Source organism: Melozone crissalis, unplaced genomic scaffold, assembly GCF_028551555.1.
Source record: "Melozone crissalis strain CALT ecotype California unplaced genomic scaffold, PUWL_Pcris_2 ptg000042l_1, whole genome shotgun sequence".
NCBI classification, from domain to species: domain Eukaryota; kingdom Metazoa; phylum Chordata; class Aves; order Passeriformes; family Passerellidae; genus Melozone; species Melozone crissalis.
The window spans coordinates 17,044,395-17,058,945 of NW_026535820.1; the positions used below are offsets into that span (position 1 = coordinate 17,044,395).

Sequence of the window (14,551 nt, forward strand, 5' to 3'; positions counted from 1 at the left end):
GGTATGTACAATGTACCTGCAATGGTATGCCACTGCCCATCAGACAGAGGTTTCTTAGGTGTGACTGATGCCTGGAATTCTCCAGCATCACTATTTCCAGCAGCAATCACCTGTAGAGAAGTTACCTGTTAAGTTACTGTGACAAAGAACAGGAGCAACAGGGGGAGGTCAGAATTCCCCCTGCTGAATGAGGGCAATATAGCTGGAATGGATGCAGTCTGTACCCACCTTCCCTCCCTTCATGTAAACAGTCAAGTACTTGTCTTGCTTGCTTCCAGCATGGAGGAGCACACCTGTGGAGCTCCTTGGTCGAATGGTAAACACAATCCTGAAATCCAAACCCATCAGCAAATTACCTGTGGAGAATTAAACAGTGGGGAGAGGGATGATCATAGGTGGAGATAATTGGAAAGCCATGTAAAAACAAGTAACCCATACACCTCTGTGCTTCACACAATTCCATATACCATAATCCCCACACATCTTACCAATGGTGATATATCCTCCTTCATTAAAGAAGTAAATCCCTGTGTCCATGGGAACATCCAGACATGGAAGTACGCCATGTTTTTGCTGAGGTGCATTCATGGCTTTTCCATTCATCTTAAAATTCCTCAGGCAACCCTTGAAACTCTTCATTGGCATATTCTGAAAGCATATTTCAAAACATGAATACTGAAGCATTATGTTTAGTATTATTGCTAAAAAAACCCAAACATTAGTTCTTTTGGACTTTTGGGCTATAGAAAGGCAACTGGCACTAAAGGCATCTAGCACCCATCTTTGCTGCAGTGAAAAGGTATTCCAAAGTTCTAAAAACATGCTTGAAACCCAGTAAGAGTTGATTTTGAATTAACATGACTCCTGCTTGTAAAACAGATACTTCCCAATGACGTGTCAAAAAAGACAATGCAAGAGGAATTGTGAAATCCCTGAAGCAGCCCTTCCCTTCCTAAGACTGTTTATTTAATCCTGATTTTATAAAATACCCTGGCTCATTAACTGTCCTCTTTTTAAAATAGAAATCACATGTATTTCAGATTCAAATCCAGTTCTACATCCATAATTTCTTAATGAGAATGATTCTTTTGCTTTTCTACTGATTATTGCTTAGTCTACTGAGGTAAATGTTCTGCAGAAAGATGGTATTTCTGGAATTAAAAAATTGACTTTGGTCTTCTCTATTTTTAAGGAATAAAAATGAAAAGAGTATATGGTTGCCCTCAGTGTCTCAGCAACATATTGAAAATACAGGTCCAGGTGAAGGCTGTGTGGACAGGTGAGGAAAAAGATCTGTAATGAGCCACTGCAAACATCAGCCACAGATGGTGCTCACGTGGTCCTTGGAAATCCTCCCCAAAGCTTTTCAGCATGGAAATCCTGCGTATTAAAGACTTTCCCATATAATTAGTGCAGCATGGGGAGTGTGTGTGGGTGGATTTGTCAATTATTTACCTGTCTCTTCAGTGGTGGCAGCCCTCCCACATAGACTGGTGGCTTAATGTTGATGGCAGAATTTGTTGCCAGTTTTTTGTGTTGTGCCCTTAGACCATCAACAACAAGGCGGGCGTTCTTCCCATCTGTGCTGAAGACCACCTTTCCAGGAGGCAAGGATAACAGAATAAAAAACCCAAAAGCCAACAAAAGCCACTGCAGATTTTCTTTGTCTTTAAATTAAATACCAGGTTGATGAAATATTTAAACTGAAAGTAACATCCTGGGACCATCAGTCTCAGTAAGGTTTCTCAGAGACCTGTCAACTACATGAACTTTCAGGCATAGGAATTAATTTCCAATTTTTCCAATGACCAAAACTGACTTCCTATTCTCTTAAAAATGCATTAGGCTGTGCCTGCTCAATGCTAGTTATGCTAACACTGTGGTTCCATGCTACTTACAGTGTGCCATTGCCCATCATTGTATTTAATACTGGTTCTGACTTTGACTTGTTTTTCTCCAGAGCCAAGTGAAAAGACAAAACGTCCTTTTGAAATGTGGAGAGCCATGTAAGAGTCCTCAGAGCTTCCCTCTATGAAAACTATTAATCCTGTTGATGATCGAGTCCGTACATCTACAGAGAAATGTAACCTGTAGTGGAAAGTAAGCACATTCCAGTATGGGTCTGTTTGGTTGGTTGTTTTATCTTTTCTGTTCTCAGTGAAACTCATTTTTTAAATAGAATTTGGGTGGAATCATGGCATTATACACTACATTTCTGAATGTGAATGAAACTTGACATATTCAGGCTTAGGAACTGACATTAACATGCACTGTAATTGTTCACCACATCCCATTCAATCTACTCAGTTTAGGTAAATGTTCGCACGGAAAAAAAAAAAGCCTGAACTTTTAGAACCACCTTTTGTTATGGCCCAAGATACAAACAAGAAGAAAATCCTTACAATCAGCACCCTAAGAGTAAAGCAGCTTCAACAGTTCAAGTAGGAGAAGGAGAACAGAGAATGTTTTTATTACCTGTCTGTAGATAACAATGGAGCAAACATGTAGGACATGAAACTGTTTGGGATGCTTCCAAGGAGATAAGCTTCACTGCTGTCATGTAATGGAGCTGGCATAGGGTGGTGTTGCACATTAGCAGCTTTCAAATAATCAAGGTATTTTTCATTCTGTGCACATAAGATAGAATTGAAACATTTACTATATGTGCACATAAATAGAAACATTTTAACCAACACATTTAAGAGCTCCCAAGGCAGTCAACAGCCTTCCCTAAAAGACAGAAAAGCTGTTGTCATTCTAGACAGGTGTGGGTTTAGCATGAAACTCCAGCATGGTGAGAACTTGCTTCAGATGTGAGACGGAAGGAAAGAAAGAACATCTGAATCTCAGTTCCAGAAATTATGGAAAGCCTGGGCATCAAATGGAGCAAAGACAGTAACAATAAGCATACCTTGAGCATCTTAAGCCTGAGAGGATTTTTAAATTCCTGCAGCAGCATTGGTTCAAGGTTTTCATATTCCTGGCAAGCTCCAAGGGACACACCAGTCTTTCCAGTATTAGTGACAAGATTTTGAACCTCAGGGAGCTGACCTACCCTGTCATGATGAAAGCAGTAAAGTGCTGTGACTCAGCATTCCTTTTCTTTAATGTAATCAACAACAAGCATACTGTAAAAATGTCTTCTGCACAAAATATATTTCCCAGTGACATGATAGCACAGGACCAATTTTTATTTTTCAACGAAAAATGTACATTCAATGCTGTAAATCATATTTTCCCTGGCTCTGCTCATTTATTTTTGGCTATAGAAAAACTCTGATTTCTGGTCTCATCTTTTCTAAACAAAATAATTTTTGCTAAAAGCAATTTAAAAACCACAAACATATGTGGTCCTTGAAAACAGAGGAAAAAATGACAGCAGCCTTGATTAAGATTTCTGAATCTATAACGACTATAAAACTTTGATTGGTAATTATACATAAACAGTTTCAAATCAATAAAATATAACATCATCAGGTTCTGCTTCACTCTCTCCTTAATTAAGATGTTCTGATGAGTTTTGTCAAGGGACAAAGCCAGTCACAATTTCACATGTAACTCTAGTATTAACCAAATTATCAGGAAGACTTTCAAAGCTAATTTACCCTGTGTATAAGGAATAATATTAAAGCAATACTATGATTTTCTAAGTTGTACAAAGCATCTCTAATCAGTAAATTACAAAATCTTTACAGCTAGAAAGAAGATACAAAGCTCCTTGCTTGTGGTTTTCTATGAGAAAAGTGGTAGAAGAGCCCACTTTCTATAGAAGAGTGGACCTGAACTTCTTGAATGCTCGTCATTCTCCATTCACTCCACCAGACCAGCTATAGTATTTATTCTTCATCTATTTTGGCACAAAAACTTTCCCACTTTGTTTTCTGACGGGAAATTTAATATATAGGTTACTTCTGATGCCTTTTCCTGGTCTTAAAAAAATTGAGAGCCAAACAAGGTTAAGGGATAAGGGGTTTTTACCTCGGTATTTTAATAAGGACCCTTATGCTGCACCACTTCACCAACGTGGAACGACAATGCACACACATGATAAAATCACATATACAATTCACAGACCTTACAAATTGGGATATCTAACAAGGATACCCCAATGGGAGGCTTGGTGAATAGTGTGATATTCCCCCATCCAAGGAATTCCCCCTGGATGGGCAGAATCTTAGCTGACAGGATATGTTCTAGAGGGGGCCTTGGTTCCTCAAGACAGTGTAGGGCTTTCCAGCGTCCTATGAGGCCTTTAGGATGTTTGGTCTCCTGGCTTAACAGACTACCAGGGCTATGCTGAGTTATCAGAATTAAGGAATTACGAGTATGCATGCTAGAAGTACTGAGGATACATAAAAGGTATATAAAAGAAAAGGGGAAAAATCATCTTGACATCACTTGATTGCCTCGTAGTACTTTAAATGAAGCCATAATTTGAGCAGCCTGGTCTTGTGGAAGATGTCCCTGCCCATTGCAGAGGGCTAAAACTAGAGGTTCTTTAAAGGTGCCTTCCAGCCCTTCTCATTCTGTGGTGGTATGACAATTGAATCAAAATACACTATTTTTGAAAACTCTACACATGTAGAAATACTCATCAAAACTTAGCTAACACAAAGCCCCACTGGGATATGAGTTATGGCTCATGGAATGCTTGTCTTCTAGAAATACATTAATGGATATTTTTTCTCCTAAATTTTGGCTGTAAGGTGTCTCTAATAATCAGACAAACACATGAGAAGAAGAGACAGCCTAAACAAGGCAGATGATTTCTACACATATGGTCTCACTTGTTTGTGTAACTGTTTTGATTACGTCAGTAGCTTTGCTCCTTTCACCACCTGGTTCCCTGGGGAGCTATAACAAGACAATTTAGCAAATCTTTTTGGATGCCTTATTGGGACATATCCAATTCACTCTGCAGAGTTCATTCTTTGGCTAAAAGACTGCTAAACAGGTATGACTGAAAGTAAAATTCCTTTACATCTGAACAGCAGATTTAATTGTAACTGGATCCCATGTATAATATACCTGAATGAAAGAGTATTTGAGGGCAGCAAAGTTATGCATTCATGAAGGCTTCACACATGTAGAAGAAAAGCATTTTAGCAAAATATAACTTTAATATGATTTAAGAAGAAGAACAGGCCACAGTACATGAAAAGTAATTCTTTCTAGGCCAAATACCTTTCAATAAAGATGTTTGAGATGCAACCTTCAAAATTATTTCCACCAAATTTTATAGGTCTGTTTGATTCCTGTGAGCTTGATGACCTGGGAGAGTCAACTGCTTTTGACTCATCATCAACCATCAGATGTACTCTGAAAAAAGTGAAAGAAAATAAGCATGATATATAAAGAAATAATTAGGAAACGAAATAAAATATATATATATATATACATATATATATATATATATATAAAAGAACCATTTGACAGATGTGTTTCCTTGTTACATTGTGATTATGCTAGAGCTCCATTAGCTTAGTTCTGGGACTTTTTCAGTATGTGCTTATTGACTGCTGTGAAATTGCTCTGCTTTCCATATTAGATAATGAGGAAGAGTTGAAGTTCGTACTTCAGTCCTACAATGAAATCCTGGTGCAACTGAAATTCATGAAAAAGCTCTCATTGTCAACTGTGGAACAGGATTTAAGTCATTATGTCAAAATGAAACAGACAGTATTAAGTTACAATAACCCAAAGTTATAGCAAACCATTCCAAACTTTCCACTTCAACAAACACTTATGTAATTTCATGCATTACACAGCAATCAGTATGATTTAGGAGTTTTTCAGTAAATTGTCTCTTCTAATATCTAATATCTGCATAACAGATCATTATTGAAAAATCAGACACAGCATTTGCTTCTTCCCTGGTCCTTTACAGGGGGGACACACATGAAGGTTATGGGAAGGAGAAGAGCCCCAAAGACTCCAAAACTCCAGCTAGACAAGCACTCAAAACTCACATAACCTATAAAAGAAATGCATAGTAGGGTACAGCTGAAACATCACAGGTACCAGCATCCATATTCATAGAACAAAAATCTCCTTTCACTTCATTATTTAGGTATCCTCTGCTAGAAGAGACCATTTTAAGCTGTTTATCCAAAGAATTAGTCTCCCAAAATTTGAATTTCTTTTCTCCAACCACTACATAAGATCTAGATGAAGAACTGGACTCACCTGTTGCCTGTTTTCATTACTGTCACATAATGCATTGAGCCATCTTCATACTTCTTTTCCAGTTTAATTTCCTTATCTCGTATCTTTGCAGTTACAGAGCCAGGACTCAGAAAGATGGAAAGAACATCAGGCTACAAAAGAACCCCACAAAATGATCAGCTAAATAAATGCAAAAGCCTTTAGTTCTTGCTACTGCCATTAACACAGCTCTCAGTGGGTGCCAGTAGACAACAAATTTTCTTACACTAGACCTGCATTTCTCAGTCATCTAGTAGCAGATGTGTACCAAGTTCTGCATGATGAGCATAGCTTCCATTACAAAATACCTCTGCACTCTGAATAGCAAACATTTATTTAAAATACTTGTTTATTTTTACAAAAAGCAGAGGAGCCAGTTATCCACTTCTCAAATACCTGGTGTGCACTCAGTTCTTAGCTCCTTCAGCCAGCCAGAATGGGTTCTACTTAAACCTCCCTGCTTTCTGAGGGATCATAGCCAGAACCAATCCCTCTCCTCTGCCTATTTGGACATGGTAACATTTCTGTGTGGGCAGACTGCCATTTTTCCTTGAGAAAATTTATAGCCAATTAAGCAACACTTTTCTTGCTGGGATGTTGGTTCAGGTGTGTGAGCAACTCTGCAGAAGGCTCTAGTTCAAAGCTCTGTTACTCATCAAACTGCTTGCTAGCCATGTGAAGAAACTGCCAGAATGCATTTCTCTGACCTATGACATGAACAATGCCACACTCAAAAAAGGCATTTCTTACCTTAAAATACAGGAATTTACATGAGACTTATGACCCAAACTGAAATGACTGATTCAGAGATAAAACCCATCACATATGCTAAGTTGAACATGTTTTATACCCGTAGATTGTAATTTAAGAGTGTTCCAGTAGAAGCTGTTGTCTGAAAGCCAAAGCCAACTTGGAAATCCTCCGGAAATGGGAAATTTGCTGCACTCAGGCTCAGTGTTCCATCCTTGGAGAAAGCTGCAGATCTGACAAGCTAAAAGAGAAAAAATAATGATTTCAGTGATTTTTCCTTTTAATCAGAAGAAATGCCAATATGAGACAACAGCTGCCCCACTCAACAAATTGTGATCAGCTCCAGTCAAAATCAAGCACAAGGCAAACCTCAAAAACCATTATTTCAGTACAGAACAGACTGTCAGAGTAGGCTTCACCAGCATTAACTATGGTCTGAGAAACTCTCTACAAAGAGAGAGGAGGCTTGCTGAGAATAATGAGCTGCTCATCTCTAGCTATGGTGGCTTTGAAAGTTTGCACGTTTGAGGACACAAAACTGAGTAGCTGGAGGAATAGTTCACAACTATGAAGCTGTGCAGATGAGCTACATAATTAAAATTGTGTGAGTCACTGGACACTTTTTAATACATTAAAAGTTTTGCAGATACAGAGAATGAAGATTAGATCCTTTGCAAAGATAGTCTGTGAAGAAATCGCTTTGTGAAAGATTTAGATGCCACAAGTAAAAGAAAATAAGCACAAACTTTCCGTGCAATACTGTAGTAAAAAGAGCAAATGAGATCATGCACCATGTAAGCAGCAGTAAGTAGAAACAGAAAGATAGTTTTAATCTCTCCATGCAGCACTAGTTAAGCCAGCACCAAAATGTCATGTTGTCCTATTTTAAAAAGAACATGGCAAAACTCAAGGCTGCACAGAAAATAATTACAAAATAATCAGATGAGTGGAGCCTTAGAATGTGAGAATTTGATGGAAGAGTCTGTTAAGATCTTTCAAGAAAAAAAGGCTGAGAGGTCATTTAATTAGGAAGCGTAAACACCATGGCAGGAGGAAAGATGCAGAGTAGATGTGAAAGACAAGTATTCCAGCCTAATCAATAACAGCAACTGGAAGCCAACAAGCTTACATGGTAAATATGAATACTTAATTGCAAACAGTATTAAATAAGAGGGTGGACTATGTGCTGTAAGAAGCTATCACAATAGGGCTGGTGTCTCTTTTATTTCTGCAACTTCACATCCAATCTAGGTTCTTTCACTGCCATCACATATTAACCAAATATAATTTTTGATCTTAGCAAAACATAATGGTCCAGGATTTATAGACAAACCAGTCTGTGAACTCCAGCAGAAGTTTTTGAGGAAATTTATTAGTTACCTTCCAGTCATCTGAGCATTTCTTGCTGACACCAAAAGTCTTATCAAAAACAACAGACGCAGTGATTGGGTTTTTCACATTCTTCATGCAGCCCCGGAATGGAGGTGTGGATATATTAAAGCTGGTTTCAGGGAGGGGAAGGAAAAAGAGTTCAGTAGCTTGGCATTTCAAAGCACACGCCACTATAGTAACCTATAAATGCTGACAATATAAGAAGTAGAAAAAGAGAACAAGAGCAATCTTTCTTGTGTACAAGAAAGATTCTCATGCTAATCAAACCCAATCTTTAGGATGAGCTACAACGAAGATCTCACCATTAGCCAAAAATCACAGATTATGATCATGTATTATACACTTGGTTTTTCATCTATCACATTAGATAGTCTATACAGAGCATGAAAGAAATTGTGTAAGGAAAGAGTTTAGATAGAGTTTCCCTACAAAGCCTGTATATTACAGTTCTTTTATAGTTACTCACCGTTCCCGTAGAAGAGATGGAACTCCACCTAGGTAGTACTCAGTGAAATTGAAGACTTGTATGTTAGCTCTAATACCAGGACTGACATACACAACTTTGTTTCTTCGGTCAAACACCAAATTAATCTAAAATACATGAATAATGAGACCCACTTCACTTGGCAGAAACAAAAATCATTTACCTGGTTAAAAGAACCCCCACAGAGTAGGACACGGTGATGTTTTTTTCCCCCCTCTTTTTTGCTAGTGACTTAAATCAAGGATAACTGCAGTAGTTCAAAGGTACTTTGCAAGCTTTGGGCATTTAGTCAAAGCAAAGAAAATGTTCAACTCTCCAATACAAGGTGAGGTTTTATTTTCGTCTGAAAGACTGCCCTAAAAACACACCTCCCCTAAGATTCAGATACTGACTTGTCTTTATAGCTCAAGATTCAGAAGCTGCTGCCTGAAACAAAAATTAAGTCAGCCAGCTGGCCCAAGGTAACTTAACCCAGTAAAGCATACAGATTCCTTGCAGCAGACCCTTCAGTTTACGCTACTTAGTTGGAAATATATTAAGGGGAAAGGGAGAACTAATCAACCAGGAAATCAAAGGTTTTTAATGATGTCTTTATGATTTCACTCTGGTAGTGCTACAAAAGAGCTGGACTGAAGCTAAGGAGACAAGCAACAACAAAGATTGCAAAAGAGTAATCTCTAAAAATATCAGCCCACCCTGAAGAAATAAACCCTTACGTGGTGAAAACACTAATCTAAGTATGAAACTAATGCAAACAACTGCATTGTACACAACTATCTTTATGTAAAGCATTGCTCTGAAAAAAATTTTTCTTTGGTGGTTTCACTGTTAAAACTTAACTATTCACATTAAAGCAGGACAAGAGAAAGAATCATTTTCACATATCCAAACTAGTGTCCAGTGACTTGATTTCCTCACACAAAAGGAAAACTCCACAACTAAACTTTACAATGGGACAGTTTCAGTTAAAGTGTATTTTTACAATAACGATCCCTTGATTCTTTAAAATTACATACTTGTTGATATGTTCCATCATTTACAGCTTTTCTGGCTTCTACTTCTTCTGGAGTTTCAGAGTCAAGTTTGTATCTAAAAACTGTATGACCATTTCTAATGAGCACACTGATGAACTGATCCTGCAATAAATAAAAAAACACCAACACAGTTAAACTGCCATAATTTCAGATATATACTTCACTGTCATATGAATAATTTTAACGAAGCTATCTAGTTGCTTCTAGAAAGCTTTTTGGGGAAAGGATAACACAAAGCCTAAAACTTGTACTAATCAATCATAATTACTTTAAACCATTATAAACAGATCTGCTATCAGCTCCAAATCTCTGAAGGACTTTATGTAATTTCAAATGTCTACTGACTTTTTACAGCATTGAAAAATTATCCAGAATATGTCCCGGTGATTGCAAATACACTTACAAGATTATTAGATAAGTAGCAGCACTGTGGTTTTGAGCATCTTTACAAGTATAAGTCATCATGTCCCTTCTATATTCCTTCTTACTGTTCCCACACATATCTAGATTTGGGAAGAGTGCATTTCCAATTTTGAGGGATTTCAATATTCCAATGTTGGTTTGATCCATATTACATTCCTCCCTTCCTGCCCCCGGTTCTGAATTCTCTGCATGACCTACTGGAGGAGCTTCTTGGGATGATTTTTTACTCAGCCTTGACAAAGTGAGTGTTTGCAACCATGGCAAAATCATTGAATACCTCAAGCTGGAAGGGACCCATAAGTCCAACTCCCTGTTTCTTGCAAAGCTACCTAAGACTAAACCATATGACATTAAACATACAGCAATATTTACTAATTTCCCACACAGATGAAAATAACACTTCTAGGACATTTCCTTACAGTTATTACTATATCTAACATGTTCTTTAAAAAGCATGATTTTTAAGATGTTCTTGCACTACAGAACAGACAGAAGCATTCCACACATTACCCCATTTGCTGCAAAGAACACGATGCCTTCATCTGCAGTTGTCTCAATTGTCTGCTCGTACCGAACTCGTTCGGCAACTCTTTCTCCTGTTGTGACACTGGCATAACCAGTGCCCTCAAAATAGCTTTGGTCAGTCTCTTCTTTATACCTGCAATAATTCAATGTCAGAGGTGTGAATGTATGTCAGTACAAACTTCTACCACTTGGACTTACTGCCATTATAATTTTAAAAAAGCTTAAGTTAAAGAATTTGGTATAGGGCCAAATTCTGATCTAGCCCAAGTAGAGAGAAAACCTTCCACTGGCTTCTATCAGATTCACAAATTTGATCTTTAGAGAGGAAATCATTAATGACTGTATTTTTAAAAACTTAATGTGTAATATTTACTTTAAAAAGTAGATGAACACCTTAGTCTAAAAATTGTGTCTGGATTTTATAACACTTAAATTTAAACAGATTGAGATTGCCATAGCTGTGAACCATGTAATAATGACCAAAAGTTAGAAAAAAACCACCAATTTAGCTACAGTGGTTATTCTTCTGGATGTGAAAGACAAGAACTCATAATGATAAAATCACAGAACTGTGAAACACTTCTGTGTTCATATAATACCTTCTGCAGGGCTGGACTTCAGTGGTGTTGAGATTAAAAGTCCTCTTGAAGTTGTAAAGGCTGATAATACGCTCATTTAGGCTGTTTAATTCAATGCAGCCTTCATAGCGAGGATAGTTGAGATTATCTGGAGGCTGCAAATCAGTGCCATTAAAACCACTTCATCACCATCAGCTAACAAAATTTTACATTGCTATCTAACTGCTAAGACTTACTGCAAATATTAAGACACAGAATATGACATTCTAAATATGTAAAAAAAGATACTACATGCTTGTATATAATATCCAAATTATCTGATACAACTCTAGGTGTACTGCAGCACAATTTAAAGTAGAGTCACATGGACTGGGAGCAGTATTTAGCAGGGCTGGACAGGTTTCATGCTTTCCTTGGCAATGAAATATCATCATGCTCCCTTCTTTGAGCTCTAGTATAGTACAAGCCAGGCAGATTCTGTAGGAAGTAGCATCTCCTTGCAATTCATCTATTCCTACTGACAAAGGTAAACTTTTACACATGCTTTTGAATGACTGCTAGGTCCCATCTTTACTTATAGGAACAATGGAATGATTAACACAAAATCTCTTTAAAACACTAAGAAACTCTGTACCCTAAAATCTGGTGGGTATCCTCCAACATAAAAGACAACACTGCTGGGATCAAGATTGAGGAGCATGTCACTGTCTCCGCTGCTTGCACTCCTAAGGCTTTCATCATCTGGAGAAATTGATGTTGCTGCTTTGATGTACTTCAGCTTTGCATACTGGTAAATCCTAAAACCAAAACAGGCAGAATATCACATCACACTGATAAAAGATGTCATTAGCAGGTTTTCAAGAAGACTGTTGTACACTGCGGGTCTTATACCTTTCAAATGTAACTTGATCCATAACTGCTTCCTCAGTGCTGCTTTCAGTCACCACTGACTGCACTCTCACTTCTCCATCACCACCTCCCAGGTTATAGACACAAGTAAGGTAACCATCTTTCACAGCCATACCAATGTAGTCCTTGGAAGCCTAAAAATAGCAAGTAAATAATAATTAATAAATGATTAATCATAATTAAGGTAAAATACAGCAGCACTTCCTCAGAGACATCATCATGCTGTGCATGAGTCATAAGAAATCCACCCACCTAATGATGAGAATTAAGTTTATCAGTTCTGGGAAGAAAAAACTGTAATCCTATATGTTGCACTAATTCAATGAATATATTCATAAATTAACTGAAAAGTCATGTGTGACTTTTTACTTTTGTAACAACAGTATCTAAAATATTTTTCTCACTTGTAACATCTCCCAGCTAAAGCTATGAAAACATGACACCTTTACTAAGAATTAGACTCAACACCTGTGACATAAAAAAGGCATACAGAACAACACTCAGGGAAGGACAATGGTTCCTGCTGAGGTGACTGGGAGCATTTTCCCCAAAAAGTCACATTTTATTTGTTCAAGAGACTGTATTTCAGAAGTAACCATGAAAATGCTTGCAACAGATATCCTGGCTAGTTATTCAGAGGATAAAAAGATGAAATCTAGTGCAGAACAAGTACCTCTAAACAGCCTTCTGTGTAAACACAAGGCCTACTACAGATACAGCTGCTGTCAAATAACAGGACTAGAAATCACATGCAGGAATTTTTTAAAATGTTTGATGGTGATTGAGCAAACCTGAATGCACAAGCAGGTCTGCATTATTCTGCATATTCAGAAGACAAAAAATTAAGAGCTGAGGGGTTGAATTTTAAAAGTGGAACGATCACTTTTTTTTATCCAAAAGAGAAACTCAGTGACTTATACTGTGAAAAGAGGCAAAGCTCTGAGGCAGGAGTTGGGCTGAGTTTGTGCTGACTGCTGCAGAAACTGACAGCTCTGATAAGAATGTGTGATGGTATCCATGATGGAGAAGTAACTTCCAAAGGAGCAAAAGAGCAAAGCATCAAAGGACAAGGCTCAGCCACTTGTTAGTTACTTTGCTAGGGAAGGAATGAAAATAACACTTCTACCATAACTTAAATGCAATTTTAAAGAAATAGGCCAAGAGTAGCTACAAACTTCAATCAGAACAGATCACTTCCCATCCTTTTCTCAAAACATGATATTTGGTCTTAAAATCAGATTAAATATCAAAATATACCTACATTTTTATTACCCAGGTACAGGACAAACCTATTTGCCCTCTGCTGAGTGTCTGATCTTTTCTTAGGTCTTTGGATGAACAAGGAAAGTGAAGTATAGCCCTTTAGATCTTCAAGGTTGCTTGGAGGTCGAACCTCTACCCCAGAGCTGCCATTGAACCTCATGGGAATAGCAACCTGTTAAGAAAACCAAAGTTGAGTATGTTACAATTGACTATTGCTACCACTACTGTTTCACTGGTGAGTTTAATTACAAAGTAACCCATTACACATCCTAGTCATGTTTCAACCATTAATTACCACAGATCTGGACTCTGATCCTACCAAACAAAATAATTAGGAGGCAGAGTGGATAATGCAGTAGTCTGTATTATCAATACTTAACACAGCACTTTTTTGTTCCAGACATTAATTAATCAACACTTACTGTGCCTCTGTCAAGTAACTGTTACCTTCAATACACGGACAGGGAAGGATGTGCCCTGCAGCTCTGAAGAGCAAGCTATGAATTATTCAGATGTCTACAAACACATCCTGGTGCTTCACTTAGCTGGACTTGACTGTTGGGAATTACAATGCACCTCTGATATCATAAAGACACATCCTATTCCAGCTAAATACACCATGATCACTGATTCCTCTTATTCATTGTAGCTCTAGGCTATTTGTGATGATCTCAGGGATGGCTCTTAGTACCTGAGACCACACTATCACTTCAGCAACTACAGCAGTTCCTTAAACGACAAAGGGCAGTCTAATAAAGTGCCAGAAGCCAATTTCTAACATTTTGGAGCAGCTGGAGTAACAGGGCGGCACAACTTCTTTGGCAGCATCAGCTTTCAGTTGACCATGCATGGGTGGAGAGTCCGGTCTCTAAGCAGCAGAGCCAACTCTGTCCCTCTGCTAAAGCCACCACAATGTACCTTGCAAGGCAAGAGGCTGCTGTACAAATAAGTATTACAGAGATGCCCTGGGGAAAAAAATTAATGGGAGA

General features: G+C 37.9%; 1 protein-coding gene across 1 annotated transcript in view; it reads right to left on the bottom strand.

Moving 5' to 3' along the window:
• The window catches only part of LAMA3 (laminin subunit alpha 3), a 100,026-nt gene that overhangs the window by 1,376 nt on the left and 84,099 nt on the right, over positions 1–14,551 (bottom strand). Inside the window, exons 57-74 of the mRNA XM_054284554.1 lie at positions 13,561–13,734; positions 12,282–12,433; positions 12,025–12,187; positions 11,412–11,545; positions 10,798–10,945; positions 9,847–9,966; positions 8,813–8,937; positions 8,335–8,455; positions 7,055–7,195; positions 6,187–6,317; positions 5,185–5,319; positions 2,912–3,056; positions 2,476–2,627; positions 1,899–2,088; positions 1,456–1,596; positions 489–648; positions 229–356; positions 17–110 (exon numbers count right to left, since the gene is read on the bottom strand). Of these exons, the coding sequence (XP_054140529.1) occupies positions 17–110; positions 229–356; positions 489–648; positions 1,456–1,596; positions 1,899–2,088; positions 2,476–2,627; positions 2,912–3,056; positions 5,185–5,319; positions 6,187–6,317; positions 7,055–7,195; positions 8,335–8,455; positions 8,813–8,937; positions 9,847–9,966; positions 10,798–10,945; positions 11,412–11,545; positions 12,025–12,187; positions 12,282–12,433; positions 13,561–13,734 (2,554 nt within the window). The remainder of the gene's footprint in view (positions 1–16; positions 111–228; positions 357–488; positions 649–1,455; positions 1,597–1,898; positions 2,089–2,475; positions 2,628–2,911; positions 3,057–5,184; positions 5,320–6,186; positions 6,318–7,054; positions 7,196–8,334; positions 8,456–8,812; positions 8,938–9,846; positions 9,967–10,797; positions 10,946–11,411; positions 11,546–12,024; positions 12,188–12,281; positions 12,434–13,560; positions 13,735–14,551) is intronic.